Source organism: Condylura cristata, unplaced genomic scaffold (genome assembly GCF_000260355.1).
Source record: "Condylura cristata isolate star-nosed mole 26May11 unplaced genomic scaffold, ConCri1.0 scaffold00020, whole genome shotgun sequence".
Taxonomy (NCBI): domain Eukaryota; kingdom Metazoa; phylum Chordata; class Mammalia; order Eulipotyphla; family Talpidae; genus Condylura; species Condylura cristata.
Genome location: NW_004567121.1, coordinates 16,990,276 through 17,003,700, shown reverse-complemented (window position 1 = coordinate 17,003,700; position 13,425 = coordinate 16,990,276). Strand labels below are relative to the sequence as shown.

Genomic DNA, 13,425 nt, shown 5'->3' with positions numbered 1-13,425 from the left:
CCTCTCACCCTCCGCATCTCTGGCCTGTACCCCAGTTCTGTATGAATAAATAAATCTTAAAAAAAATTTTTTTTTCAACCAAATTATGATTTTAACATGGATATATAATTTTGCCTGTTCAGCACAGAGTTGTAAATTATTTTCCTACCCTCACTCTGGAGTTTTTTCTTTCCTTATCTTATTCTTAGTATATCCTTTTTTAATTCTAACCTGAGAAAAATTTTCTTCATCCTCTGTACATTATCTCTTTATCCCGGATCAAACCAGCCATGGGTGATAGCTAAAGTGACCTAAGTATTTTTAACCAAAAGCATGGTGAAATATACTGGGTTTCTAGTTTAATGTTTTGGTGTGCTGGATCTTCACAATTAGGTTACTATAGAAAATGAATGCATTTTTATAAGTACACACTTTTAAAGGTATATCAGCATTTTCTAAAGCAAAAAATGTCATTCATATACTTAAAATATGACATTAGAGATATAATTGTCAGTTAAATGCATTATGCATTTTAATTTAGGCTATTAATTAATGTAGCAAATTTGCTTTTCTGGCTGATTCTCTTTTTTTCTTTAGTTTCATGCTATGGATACCTTGTACAGACACAGTTATGATTTAAGCAGTGCTATCAGTGTCTTAGTACCCCTTGGAGGACCTGTCTTATGCAGAGATGAAATGGAAGAATGGTCAGCCTCTGAAGCTAGTTTATTTGAAGAGGCACTGGAAAAGTATGGCAAAGACTTCAACGATATACGTCAAGACTTTGTAAGTAGAAAATTATGAGTAAAATAAAATGTTGGGGTGAGAATATTTTATCTGTTTTAGTAATCTAGTAAACCTCAGAGTGTTCATTTAACAAGTCTGACTTTCAGTAATTTCATCTGCTCAACATAGACTGGAGGCAGTCCAATGGAAGGCGGACTTGGTATTTGTTTGGGAAGTGGGTGTGAGTAAGGCTCAAGGTCAGGATCTCTAAGTTCATACTCTAAACCTGACCAGTATGAATTCATCCTCTCCACCTCTTTCTGAGTTCAAGGTCTAAAACGGGCTTAGCTCTTCTGACCATTTGCACTAAATATTTCTAAGTTCTGTTGTTTAAGCTTATTGCTCTGCTTTAGGCTTCTAATATTTTTCTTGATCCCTTATGAACCATTGCGCCTCAATATAATGTGGACCTTTGTCATTGAAAGATGCAAAGTAGAGTATGAGAACTAGCTTCATGAGATTTTGATCTTTAACACCTCTCATTGATGTGCAGTACCTTACTTGCATTTTAAATACTAGATTATTATGTACTTCCTTTTGCCTTTTTTTATGTTATATGCCTGTTATATATTAATACATAATATGTAGTCTTCATTGTGTATTACTATTTGAGTTCAAGCCCGTTTTAGACCTTGAACTCAGAAAGAGGTGGAGAGGATGAATTCATACTGGTCAGGTTTAGAGTCTGAACTTAGAGATCCTGACCTGGAGAAGTTTCTATTTGATAATTCTTGAAATATCTTTTGATAGTAGTCATTCATTTTTAGTTAAAGTAGAATTTTTTATAGAATTGAAGCATTTGATTTAAACTATTATATCCTATCTCTTAAGTTGTTGCACTTTAAAAATTATTTCTGAAATAAAATTATTACTTATCAATATGAATTGATACATGAAATCCCAGACATAATTGAAGCTGTTGGTATCAGTGACATTTTTACTAATGGAAAAATTTCATTCATGTTTAGATTGTTAGATCTTTTCATTTAGGTTTACATTAACTTATAATGTAAAATGCATTGGCATTTAGCTTCAGAGGGTCAGAAGAGCATACCAGTGTTATTAATATAGTGATTATTAATATTACATAGCCCTACCATTAGATAGAAACTGTGAAAACAAAACCCTCAGAAGAATATAATCTGCAGGTCATATAAAGCAGTCTCAGGTAAGAAACACTGAGATGAGACTACTTTTCCTTGCACTGAGCGCGGCATGCTCATTTTATCTTCCAGGAACATAAAACTGTTCAGTTCAACATCTGTTTATTGAGCGCCTGCAACATGCCAGGCCCTCAACACTAGCTAAAGCAGGTGTTAGGCACATACCAGAAATCTTAACCAGGAGCTCACCTGTAGAGAATGAGTTCATTGTCAAGACCAAGATACTGAAATACATTCGCCCAAGTGAAATATCATGTAATCCTGACAGATATTACGGGGATATTAGAAAGGAAACTACTAGCTGTGCCAGTCAATTCAGGAAGGGCTCCCAGGTGTTTCAGCTGCATCTGTGATAATAAAGGGAGAAAGCAGTAGACACACGTGTTTATGCATCCTTTGACCCAGCATTGGTTTGACTGGGGAGAGACCGATAGCCATAGTGAAGACAGTCCTACTCACCTAATGAAAACATCCTTTCTAGTGGGAGCTCACCCCATACTGCCGTTCCCCACAAGCCATTTTCCAAAACCTCAGAGTTAGAAATCCTTTAATCTGACTCCTTGTATGTTTTCATCCTGATCACTGTGACCATTCAATAAGCACCATGGTTATGGATCAGTGCCTCTGGCCAGCTCTTCTACTCTTAGTAGACAACCAGATGTTCACCCTAATGTTCTGCCCTCCACAAGCATCTCCCTTCTTCACTATGTTCAAAGCCACTCCAGCTTGGGGCTGATAGGCCATGGCAGTATAACTCTGCTTAGTGCCAATGTATCATACAATGCCATCTGCCATAGTAGAATTTTTCCTCACTAATAGACATGTGACAGGGAACTCCCATGAAGCTATGAATGACAGTAGAGGAGAAATGATGCTGCCATGACAGTAGTACACTTGGGTGTGTTATGCCTCCTCCTTGACTTTCATGACTCCTTGATAAGAACGGTGCTGCTGAGAGCACAGCTGATTCAGACGTGTTGGTTTAGGTAAAATCTGGCTCACAGTGAGACTCAGGTTGCAGAGTCATTTGGTTTTCTTTTCTCTGCCTTCTGTGCAATTGCATACCAGGGGCTATTTCTCAGAAGAGGAATACTTTGGAGCTGAAGCAGCTTAGCGTGCTTAAAGTGCTAGGGCACCATGCCAGTGACTGTCCTGTGAGCTCTCACCATCCAGGCACCTAGTATCATCCCTCAGACATTTTGGACTCCATTAGCTTGCTTGTCAGATTAGGGACAATCTGTATTCACTGCAACTGTAATGCAAATGCCAGGGACTGCTGATTTTGTCCAGCACGGAGACCGCACTGTAAGCATTGTTGGAGTCGCAACCTAATTAAACTTAAGATAATTTCCTTTCTTTAAACTCCTTCTGTTTATTCTTTAGACCAAGTAAGTGGGCTAATTATGGAGGTCAAAGGGACAGCGTAGAGTTTCCCTAACTGTTCTGGGAAGCACTGTTTGAACTCCCTAATCCTCATAATAGTGTATTTGGGGAAGTTTGGTGGGAGACAGAGAGAGTGATGAATGCGTCACTGTCTGTATAATCCACCACAGTAGCTATGTATCATTAGTCATTTTGTATGGAGACTTGACTTGTATGACCAGCATCTTGTATGACCAGCTTCTCCCTTTACAGAGGAACGTAATGAATATATTCTTTGATTGTGGGTCTCAGTAGTTCATTGGACCACTTTTGGATAATTATGGCAAATAGCAAAAGCAAGCTTCCCACTTTTCTAATATGAACCACACTTTTCAGAGATTTAGGTTTTTACTTATAACAAAGCAAGTAAAAATAGAGCAGGAAATATAGCAGAGATGTAATGACATCCAGTTGTAGCTAGTATCTTTGGAAATTAAGCAGTTTAGGCTAAATCAATTTAAATATCCTTTCTAAAAATTGCACCTCAACACCACCTCTAGCCCAAGAACAACTTTCCTAAGTCATGAAATACTGTCAGTCATTATGTTTATATGGTGTGTTGTATTCAAATCTCTAACTTGTTCAGAGTACCCTTTGCTAAAAATTGTCTTAAATTTCTTCTAACGTTTCTTCTGGAATGAATCTTCAATGCCTTATTTTAAAGAAGTGGTTTTAAAAGAAAGCAGTTTATACAGTAGCTTGTTTTCAATATGCTAAATATCTTTTTCAGCTCCCTTGGAAATCTTTGACTAGCATCATTGAATATTACTACATGTGGAAAACTACTGACAGATATGTACAGCAGGTAATTGCTTTCAGACTGTGACCAATATGATTGCATTTAATGAACTTTGTTTATTTTAATATTAACAGTGTACTTGGTTTGTTTTGCTTGCTTTATCTGTTTTAGACTATTTTAAACTGCATGATATCATACCCTTTAAACATTATGCTAAGATTCTAGTCGTGACAATCTACTTCAGAATTCATTATGACAGATACGTTAGAAAAACGACAGGGAAAGCGACCACTTTACTTTCCTCGCAGGTAGCCGGTGCCTCTTTGGAGAATGAGAAAAGTTGACTGGAATAACCGAAGCTATGATGCTTGCGCATTCTTTTAAGCAAGTTATTTTTATGAACTATTGAAAATTTAGACCAGTGCCATCAACCATACAATCTGAGTTATTCTGAAACACCTAAAAATCCTTTGTGTACATTTGTTTGGATATGTCCCCAAGCCTTTGATCTTAACTGCAGTAGTTAATCTTACCAGTTTGATCCTTTGGTGCTATACATACATTTTTCCACAGAATTATTTCTAAGTGGAGGGAGCTATTTACTTTTGTTTCTGAAATGTCCCAAATTCAGATTTTTATCTGAGTAGTATTACTTTTGGAGAAAGGTACATTTTGCTGATATGACCTCTCAGTCAGCACTTGTTTTCATATCCTTCTGGTCATGTCAGAACTGGTAAGGAATGGGGCAAAGATGTTTAACAAGATATTATTTTTCCTAAATATGTGATTAGCTTTGGATACTATAAAAATATACTTTGAGGATTACTTTAAAATTACTGTCATGTGTTACTGAGATGAATAGTGAATAAGATATCCAGGGCTTGTTGAATAATTTCTGGTGTCAGTGTCTTATAGCTCAAAAGGTGCTTATTTCAAACGGAAGCTGTATATGCTGGAAACCTGTTTTATTCAAAGCAGTGTAAAGGAGGCTCTAAAGATGATTGAAGTGATGGTATCAGGGATAGTTTCATAGTGTGTGCATAAAATTATTCAGATTTCATTTCTGTCTTTAAAGTTTTAAGTTGTTCTCTTTAATGTTTGTTTTGTTCTCGTTGAGGAAATGAAGAGCTGCTTTATATTCTGGTTCGGCTTAGTTTTGGTTATCTACGATATATTATTTTCCTTCTCTATTTGCGTTCATTATTATACACTCTGTGGATTCAGCATGAGAGGTGTGTGTGTGTGTGTGTGTCTGTGTGTCTGTGTGTAGAAATTTTCCCATCCCATTCCTTGCATTTGACTCCTGTTTCTAAAATATGATGTGAGTTCGGGCAAGCTTTAAAATTTACAGCTTACCTCCCACCCACTTGAAGGTAATGCTTATTTAATTGTACTTAGAGTAGTTATTGCTTCCTTTGAATGGATTTTAGAAAATAACCATCTCTGAATATTTTTTCCAAAGAAAAGATTGTAGGTTTTCCCCCCGCAGAAAGGAAAGAAATAAAGTAGAAACTAAATATGAAAGGTGAAAATGGTTACTTAGAAGTCCTGTGGATTCACTCACAGAGGAATGGGAAATAAGTTGTTCTTGGTTTAATTTTTTAAATGCTTGTGTTCAGATGTTTTTGCTGCCTGTATATACCTCAGATTCTAGTGACTTTGCTTACAATTTGCTCCAATTTGAGAATATGCGTGTAAATGAAAAACCAATCTTAAAATGGTAATTTTTGAATTAAGCTTTAATATTCCACTTTGTTGTGATTTTTTTTTTCTTAAAGACTAGGTTATAATAATTATTAAGCATTGCATGTAAAATGTCTTATCTATCTTTTGAATTAGAAACGTCTAAAAGCAGCAGAAGCCGAGAGTAAGCTGAAACAAGTGTATATCCCAACTTAGTAAGTAATGGAGATATTTTAAAATACTTGTTATGGTGTTAATGCTGTCAATACAAAATACATCATGTTGGTCAGTTTGGGAAAAATTTCTTATCCTCAAAGCATGTCTCATTGTACCGCTAAAATGGTTTTTTTAGAAAGAAAACGGCTGGTGAGACAAACCCCTTGATGTGAGGTAGACACACCAAGAGCAGCAGGGAGGGTGCTTGTTCTGTTCTCCCATCAAATTCAGGGAAAGTCTATAGTTTGAAGCAAATGTGTTTCAGAAAGCTAACAACCTCTGAAGTTTCTGGTGTAGAATGGGTTTTATTTGGGTAATATACATTGCTTGGGAGAAAGGCTAGGAAAGGTAATCAGGACCATATTTTTGTAAAATTTGGAGAAATAAAGGCATTTGATTGTTTTAGTGCCTAGCCTCTGGCAGATAGCATCCTTGGGTGATATGATGGATTTTTAGAAATCATTGTCCTAGCCAAACGAATGCCTATTTTCTTTTGTTTGCTCTGTTTTAATTTTAGTATAGGTGCTGCCAAAGCAAGCACTGCTTGCTGTTTTAAATTAGTCGTAATGTTTTCTTTAGATCTTTAAGAGCTCTGTTGTTCCTTTGCTTGAGAAAATTTTGTTTATTGAGCACCAGGCATTTAGTGCTATCAGAGGGTCTTTGGGAATTAAAATGAATTTTAGTACAGAGTTCAGTGTCCCAAGATTTTTCCTTACTCAGAGTTCAGTACAGTTGTTCTATGTTCTAGCATTTTTATTGAATTTTGATAAGTTTATACATATTTTACATATAATATTCTTTATTCATAGATAATGAGTTGTGGTATATCTTTTAATCTTTTACCTCAAGCAGATAACTATAGCTTAATTTTAAAAACCTGTAATTTACAGAGACCATAATTTTTTTATTACAAAGTTTATTTTTACATCATTTTGCACATTTTTTTTTCCATCACCAGATCACCCCTGTGCCACCACCCTAGTCCCATGCATTCCCCTCCCCCCCGTTTTTGATCAGAGACCATAATTTTTAACTCAGCATTATAATGTCTCTTCTGCAGAGTGGTTTCTGATATTTTAGAAAATTATAAATTTTATTTGACTAGTTTATAAAAGAGCCATTCCCTCCAGAAAGCACTGTTGTGATCCACATGCCTTAGACTTTCAGAAGCAAGCACACCAACTTTCTTAAACGTAGCAGTGTGTCACAGCAGAGGAGAAATATGTTGAACCAGTTTTGAACAACTACCCCAGATAATTATTTCTGTTCTCCTTGCATTGATTTCGGAGTTTTGATCTAAGTCAAAGACCAACAAGTGGTCGTCTCCAGGCCACATCTGACTGTGACCTGTTTTGTGATCCCCGGTTGGCTGGAACGTGGTGGCCACAGTTTGCTTTGTGCTGCAGTGATAGAGTCCAGTTGCAGCAGAAATTACAATATCCACAAAGGTTACTATGCCAACCCCTGATTTAAGTGAATGGCTAGAGACCAAGACAGAGTTTCTAATCGTGCTTTTAAAAAGTCACATAAGCCTGTACACATGTAGAAAAGATGAAGCTGCATTCCTAAGTTGCTAAGGATCTGAGCCCTCTGAAGAGTTTCCCATCGGATGTGAAATAAATGAAAGATTTTACAACAAATAATAGATCAAGAATTATTTTCGTTTGAGCCTGGCAGCCTCCTATATGCAGAGCTTCCTGTTAGTGCTAGAGTTAGGAAGACTCTGGAGACGGGCGGGTTGTCTTCTGCAGCCTACACTTCCCTGCGGGAGATAGATGCCAGACAGCTAGCACCCAGTGTGATGAGGACTACAGTTAAGAAGAATAACTTTTTTTCCTTTAATTTATTTTTGAATAGAAGAACTGAGGTGTGGGCCAGAGGTATGGGGTGGGATATATGTGAGTGTGAGATAACCCACCAGAGACAGGGTGGGGTCTGCTGAAACAGGGGAGCTGGAGAGCACTGGCGAGACAGGAGGGGTCTGCCTGTGGGTCAGCTCCCTGGCGGGCAGTAGAACCCAGGCCTCAGTGCTGATGGTGCTGAGTGAGACCCAGCTATTGACCACCAGGTAGGCCCAAGAGGAATAACTTAGGAGAACTTACACTGAGGGACCAGACTCAGTACTATCTGGAAGATTCTAGAGAAGGATGAGGAGGAGTTAAGTCTGTGGTAGATCCCAGACCTATGGGATCATGAGATAAGAAGGGACAGAATATATTTGAGGAGCTGAGGAAAAGGTGAAGGGGTCTGGTAGGGTAGTGGGCAAGAGCCAGGAGATTACCCCATCTGGTAAGCAGGAGAAACGGATTTTTAAGCAAGGAAGTGCCATGATCAAACTAGTACTTTAGTACCTACGACTGTACTTTGCTGTGGAAATGGTCTGGAGAAGGGGAGAGGGAAAGTGGACGTAAGGACTAGGAGGTTCTTGGGGAGGAGTGATGGTGGGAGCGAGACAGAGTCGTGGCCCTGGGCATGGTGTGCTGTTGGTGGTGATTGACTCAGGTTCCTGGCTGGCATGGGTAGATGGGCTGCTAGGCTAAGAAACTGACAGAGAACCAGGTCATGTCATTTTGTGTTTGCACTATTCAAAAGGTTATATGTTAAATGTGCTGCCGAATATATTAGCCCTAAACTCAGGGATGAGCTTAGGCGAGAATAACAAATTTAAGTTTCTCATCAGCGATTAATACTGATTTTGAAACTATGGAAGAAATTTCTTGGGGAGTGCTTTAGGAAAAAGGCTCTTGGATCAAGCCTTGAATAAATCAGTGCTATATTAGAGAGAATATGGTAGCTAAAAAAGAATCTGGAGGTGAGTGCATTCTCACAAAAGCTGAGAGGAATGTGTTTCAAAGAGAGAAAGAGCTTAACAGTGTCATTGTGCTTAGTAGTGCTGGTAAGACATTGCCAAGAACTTCAGCAACATATGGAGGTCTTTGTTGATCCTTAATGTAGTGGTGAGGATTACGTATGAGCTGAGGAAGTACAGACAGTTCTCAAGAAAGCCATCTGGAAAGGGCAGTTGAGCGAGTTGGGGCTTGGGGCTGGGGGGGTGATAGGACAGAGCAGTGAGAGAAATGTTTATACGATAATCAGAAGATTCCAGGATCAAGAGGGGTTGGAGAGTGAATCTGGACCACTGGTGAGAGGAGGGATGATTTGGGCATAAGGTGAAAGTGAGAGCAGTTCCCTATGATGCGGCTTTGGAAGCATGTTTTCAAGTGTTTGTGTTACAGTGCGTGTCTATTCAGATGGTCATATTGACATCAGTCACTGATCCCCCGAGCATCTGTAGGTACTTAGTTTTCACAGCACATTTTAAATCTATAGTCAGTCTTTACACGTTTTCCTTTTATGATACTTAAAATTAAGACTCGTGGGTTAGTAAATAAAAGGATAATACAGATTCAGTTGAATAACTAAATTTGTGGGGGTTTTTTTCCGGTAACTCTACTGTAAATTTGTATCAGCTCCTTTTCAGTATTTATATTTAGCCTTTAGTTTAACAAATAATTTTTATATTTCTAGGGAGCCTTCTGACATTTTATCAGTCATTTGATTTCAAGGATCCACCACTTATATGCAGTAAATTTTTTAAAAATAGGAATATTTTTAAAAATAAGGAATATTAATTATTATATACTCTTGGAAATCTTGGATAGTCTAAACCACTACTTTTAATTTGTGGGATGTTTTGTTGTTGTTGTTGTTGTTGTTACTGAAAACTGTAAATAGTTCTGCCTTGTTTAAAATGTGTTTTTAATACCAATCTTCAAAAATACATTGCTGGCTAAAGTGTAAATAATACCCATTTGTAGAATAGGGACCTCAGTGCTCACGGGGGTTAAACGATTCTTTCCCGGTTGGTGACTAGGTGTCACCTCTGAGCCAGGGCAGTGGTGTTAGTACGAAACCTTAATTTGTCATCAAGTCAGATGACAGTAAACAGAACTGTGAGAAGGGGAAGCAGCAAAGAAGGAAACACTGAGTGGCTTTGTTGAAGCTCAAGTGATTTCGTAGTTGAGAACTCAGATTCGTCTGAACTGCACAGGGTAGTCTGCATTCAGTCCATCGGTGCTGATTTCCAATAAATAATCTGCTAATTTATTTTGCTTACTTTGTCTCTAGCAGTAGCCATGAAAGCTCCGCTAGAATGAAAGCTCCTGAGGTCAGGCACCTTTGTTTACTCTAGGCACTGGAAAAGTACATGGTAAGGGAAGAGGAGCAGGGAGTTCATTGAGGACGAGCGGTGTGTCCTGTGTAGTGTCAATGGCTGTTCCTCAGTGAGTGAGTGTCCTAGATGAGGAGGGCAGCCGTGTCCCCACATTAGTATGTAGAAACTGAGGTGCATGTTTCTGAAGAATCATGGCTCTGGGAAATTTTAATAGGTGTTCCTTTTGTCCTCCAAAACTTTTATATTCTGAATGAAAATCCTCAAAATAACATTTACTAGTTTTTGTACGTTCAGATGCTGTGTATAGTCTTCATACACATTTGTGGTAATAGAGATCATGGTGAGCAGTTAATCTCCTGAGATGTTCGGGTCCCTCTGTTGGGTTGGTCACACGCAGTGTCTCTCTGCCGTGTGCCTCTTGGGCAGCTGCCTCCAGGGCCAGGGGGTAGAGCCAGCGGTCCTCAGCCAGCAGCAGGAACGGGGGCGTGGCTGTCTCTGAACAGAGCACACTCACTGCCTTTGGCTTAATTTGATCCAAAAAATCATTTTCTCAGGAGAATTTGTGATAAGTGATAAAGCTTAATAACGTGTATCTTTCAAAAATATCAGAATATTTTTAAGGAAATTATATTTGGATGGGGAAGAGATACGGCTGTATCTCTTGTGGGTGTCAGGCATGACACTCTGACTTGATACGGTCTTCCGTATTGAAAGGGATTTTGTTTTAAAAGGGAGAATATTAACATCATTATTTTGTCTTTTGATTAAATAAAGGAATGGTTTTTACATAGCACTGTTTCATAAAGATGGTTTGGGTTCATGTTAACGCCTTACTTTAACCAGTTTGTTTTTTTCTCCACCAAACATTCAGATATGAATGTGTTGTTAGATCAGTACTGGGGTATAAAATAGTCTTTTGTCTTTGTTATACATGCCACTTTATTACATCACTTTATATTTCATTGAAAGCAGCAAACCAAATCCCAACCAAATATCCACAAGCAATGGTAAGCCTGGCACTGTGAACGGAGCTGTGGGGACCACATTCCAGCCACAGAATCCTCTTTTGGGGCGAGCCTGTGAGAGCTGCTATGGTAAGTCTTCTCCAGCAGGGCTGTCTTTTCTGGCTTGGGGCCTGCCTTGGATCAAGTGCAGTGACACACAGTTATTTGTGCAATGTGGGGCAGGGGAGGGGAGCGGGTCCTGCATGGAGGGCAGAGTAGTGAAGAGTAAAGAGAAGCCCACCTCACCTGCACCTGGACATAACTACTTTGGCATGGTGTTTCCTTTGCCACCTGGGGGTCCTTTGGAGGCCTATGCTTGTTGGCTATCCCGAGGCAGCAGTTTTAGTCTGCTGTCAGTTGTTTTTGTCAGCTTTTGGTCTGCTGTGTCATGAAATATACCAAAAGCCCTGTTAGTGTGTCATGTTATACTGTGACAACTTAGCGACTCCATATAATTCTTTGTAGGAAAGACCTGAGTGTGGACAAACTGCTTTGCGTCATCTCAGCCCAGGTTCTCTTAGGCACCAGTTTAGGGACTACTGTTTCGTGATACTTGCTTTTGGCCTCAGGGCCCCTGTGTATTTGTTCATGTCAGAGACCTACCAGAGGTGGATGGTGTTTTTTATATTTGCCCTCAGTGTTAAATTGAGTTGGGGAGGTCAACTATTAGGTAGTTTATATACCTTTTATGCTTATTTAAAAGGTCACATTATATATAAGGTCCCTTACTTATTGGTGATATTATCAGCCATGCTTCCTTCTTATCAACGTGGCTTGCTTGAGTGGAAAACTGGAAAATGGAAGGAAAGTTCAACAAAAGTCTGCCTGGTGCCGGTTTTTGTCTCTCAGCAGCTCTTTGGGGTGGAGGTGGCCTGTTGCCCTAACACCTAGGGATTAGGGAAGTTTGCCACTTTGCTCCTTACTGCACACCAGCCCTAAGCATTAGAAAAGGCTTTTAAAACCAAATCACCTAATTATCTCTCCTGAAACCAGGGAAGGTGTGAGCCAGAGAATTACTGGCTTGATAGAAATGGTATCTACCTAACCACCCTCTACATCATGGGGTCACAAATGGAAATAGTTTGTGGAAAATTAGATTCTTTTTGTCAAGACTTTATATAGCTCACATCATAAAAGTCTTTGAATTGGAAATTCTTAAAAGATTTCGAAGTACATGTATAGCTAAATAAAAATAAAAAGAATCCTATAGATAAATTTTTATTTTTGATCTACAAACCCCTTTTAGGCTCTAATGTACTTCCACATATCTTTAAATAACCAGTCATTTTTATGTGTGCATGACAAATAAGCAGTATTTTATAATATTTTAGGTCTCTATATTAAATAATCTATAATAAAATATACCTTAATAAACAAATAAAACTTAATCTTTGTAGAAAGACAGAATTTGGTGTTTTCCATTTGTTACTTTATAGCTGACTGTGAGTTAATTATGTAACAAACACGTTTGTCACCATTTTTAAATCATGAGAAGAAAGGTCTTCAGGCTGCAGTTTACAAGGAACCCCCCTCACCCACCTCCGGCTCCCCCTTCCCCCGAAATAACACCTAATGGTATAAGATGTGCAGTATTATTCTCCACAAACTAAAAGGCAGTGTGATAATCATGGCCACTGTATTTCCTCTCCCTGAGATTGGTTTGTGAAGTATTAATGCCTTGATGTGCTAACTGAACATCTTGAACTGAGAAAGCTAACTTACAAATCCAAGGGAAGAATATTTTCCAAGGCTAATTTATAGAACTACAATGATTTATGTATCTCATTAACTTAATGTTTCAACGTGAGTGTTTTCTGTCTTAAACTTCAGATACATGGTGGGACTTTAGATGCTATATGACAGTAATTTACGCTGCAGAACAAAACCAACCCAGGTTTGCAGTATTTTGCAAAGTGATAAATCAACTGTATCATTAGGTTTTAAGCATGCTGTGAGCTCAGCTGTGCAGGGCTGACTCGATGTGGACTTCCAGTCTTGAAAGGGATTCTGTTTTTTAAGGGAAAATATTAAAATAATCATTTTGTCTTTTGACTAAAGTAAAGGAATGGAAAGCAGATATATGTGTGTGTGTATGTATGTATGTATATACAAATCCAAGGGAAGAATATTTTCCAAGGCATATGTGTGTGTGTGTGTGTGTGTGTGTGTGTGTGTGTATGTATGTATGTGTGTATATACTTGTTTCTGTCTGATTCTTGTCTTTATCAGTAGGGCCCGTTTGAATCATGGGTTTGGAAA

General features: G+C 38.5%; 1 protein-coding gene across 1 annotated transcript in view; it reads left to right on the top strand.

Annotated features, from left to right (window-relative positions):
• Positions 1-13,425, top strand: part of MTA3 (metastasis associated 1 family, member 3) — a 95,231-nt gene that overhangs the window by 69,706 nt on the left and 12,100 nt on the right. Inside the window, exons 8-11 of the mRNA XM_012727494.1 lie at positions 577-765; positions 4,081-4,155; positions 5,929-5,987; positions 11,132-11,256. Of these exons, the coding sequence (XP_012582948.1) occupies positions 577-765; positions 4,081-4,155; positions 5,929-5,987; positions 11,132-11,256 (448 nt within the window). The remainder of the gene's footprint in view (positions 1-576; positions 766-4,080; positions 4,156-5,928; positions 5,988-11,131; positions 11,257-13,425) is intronic.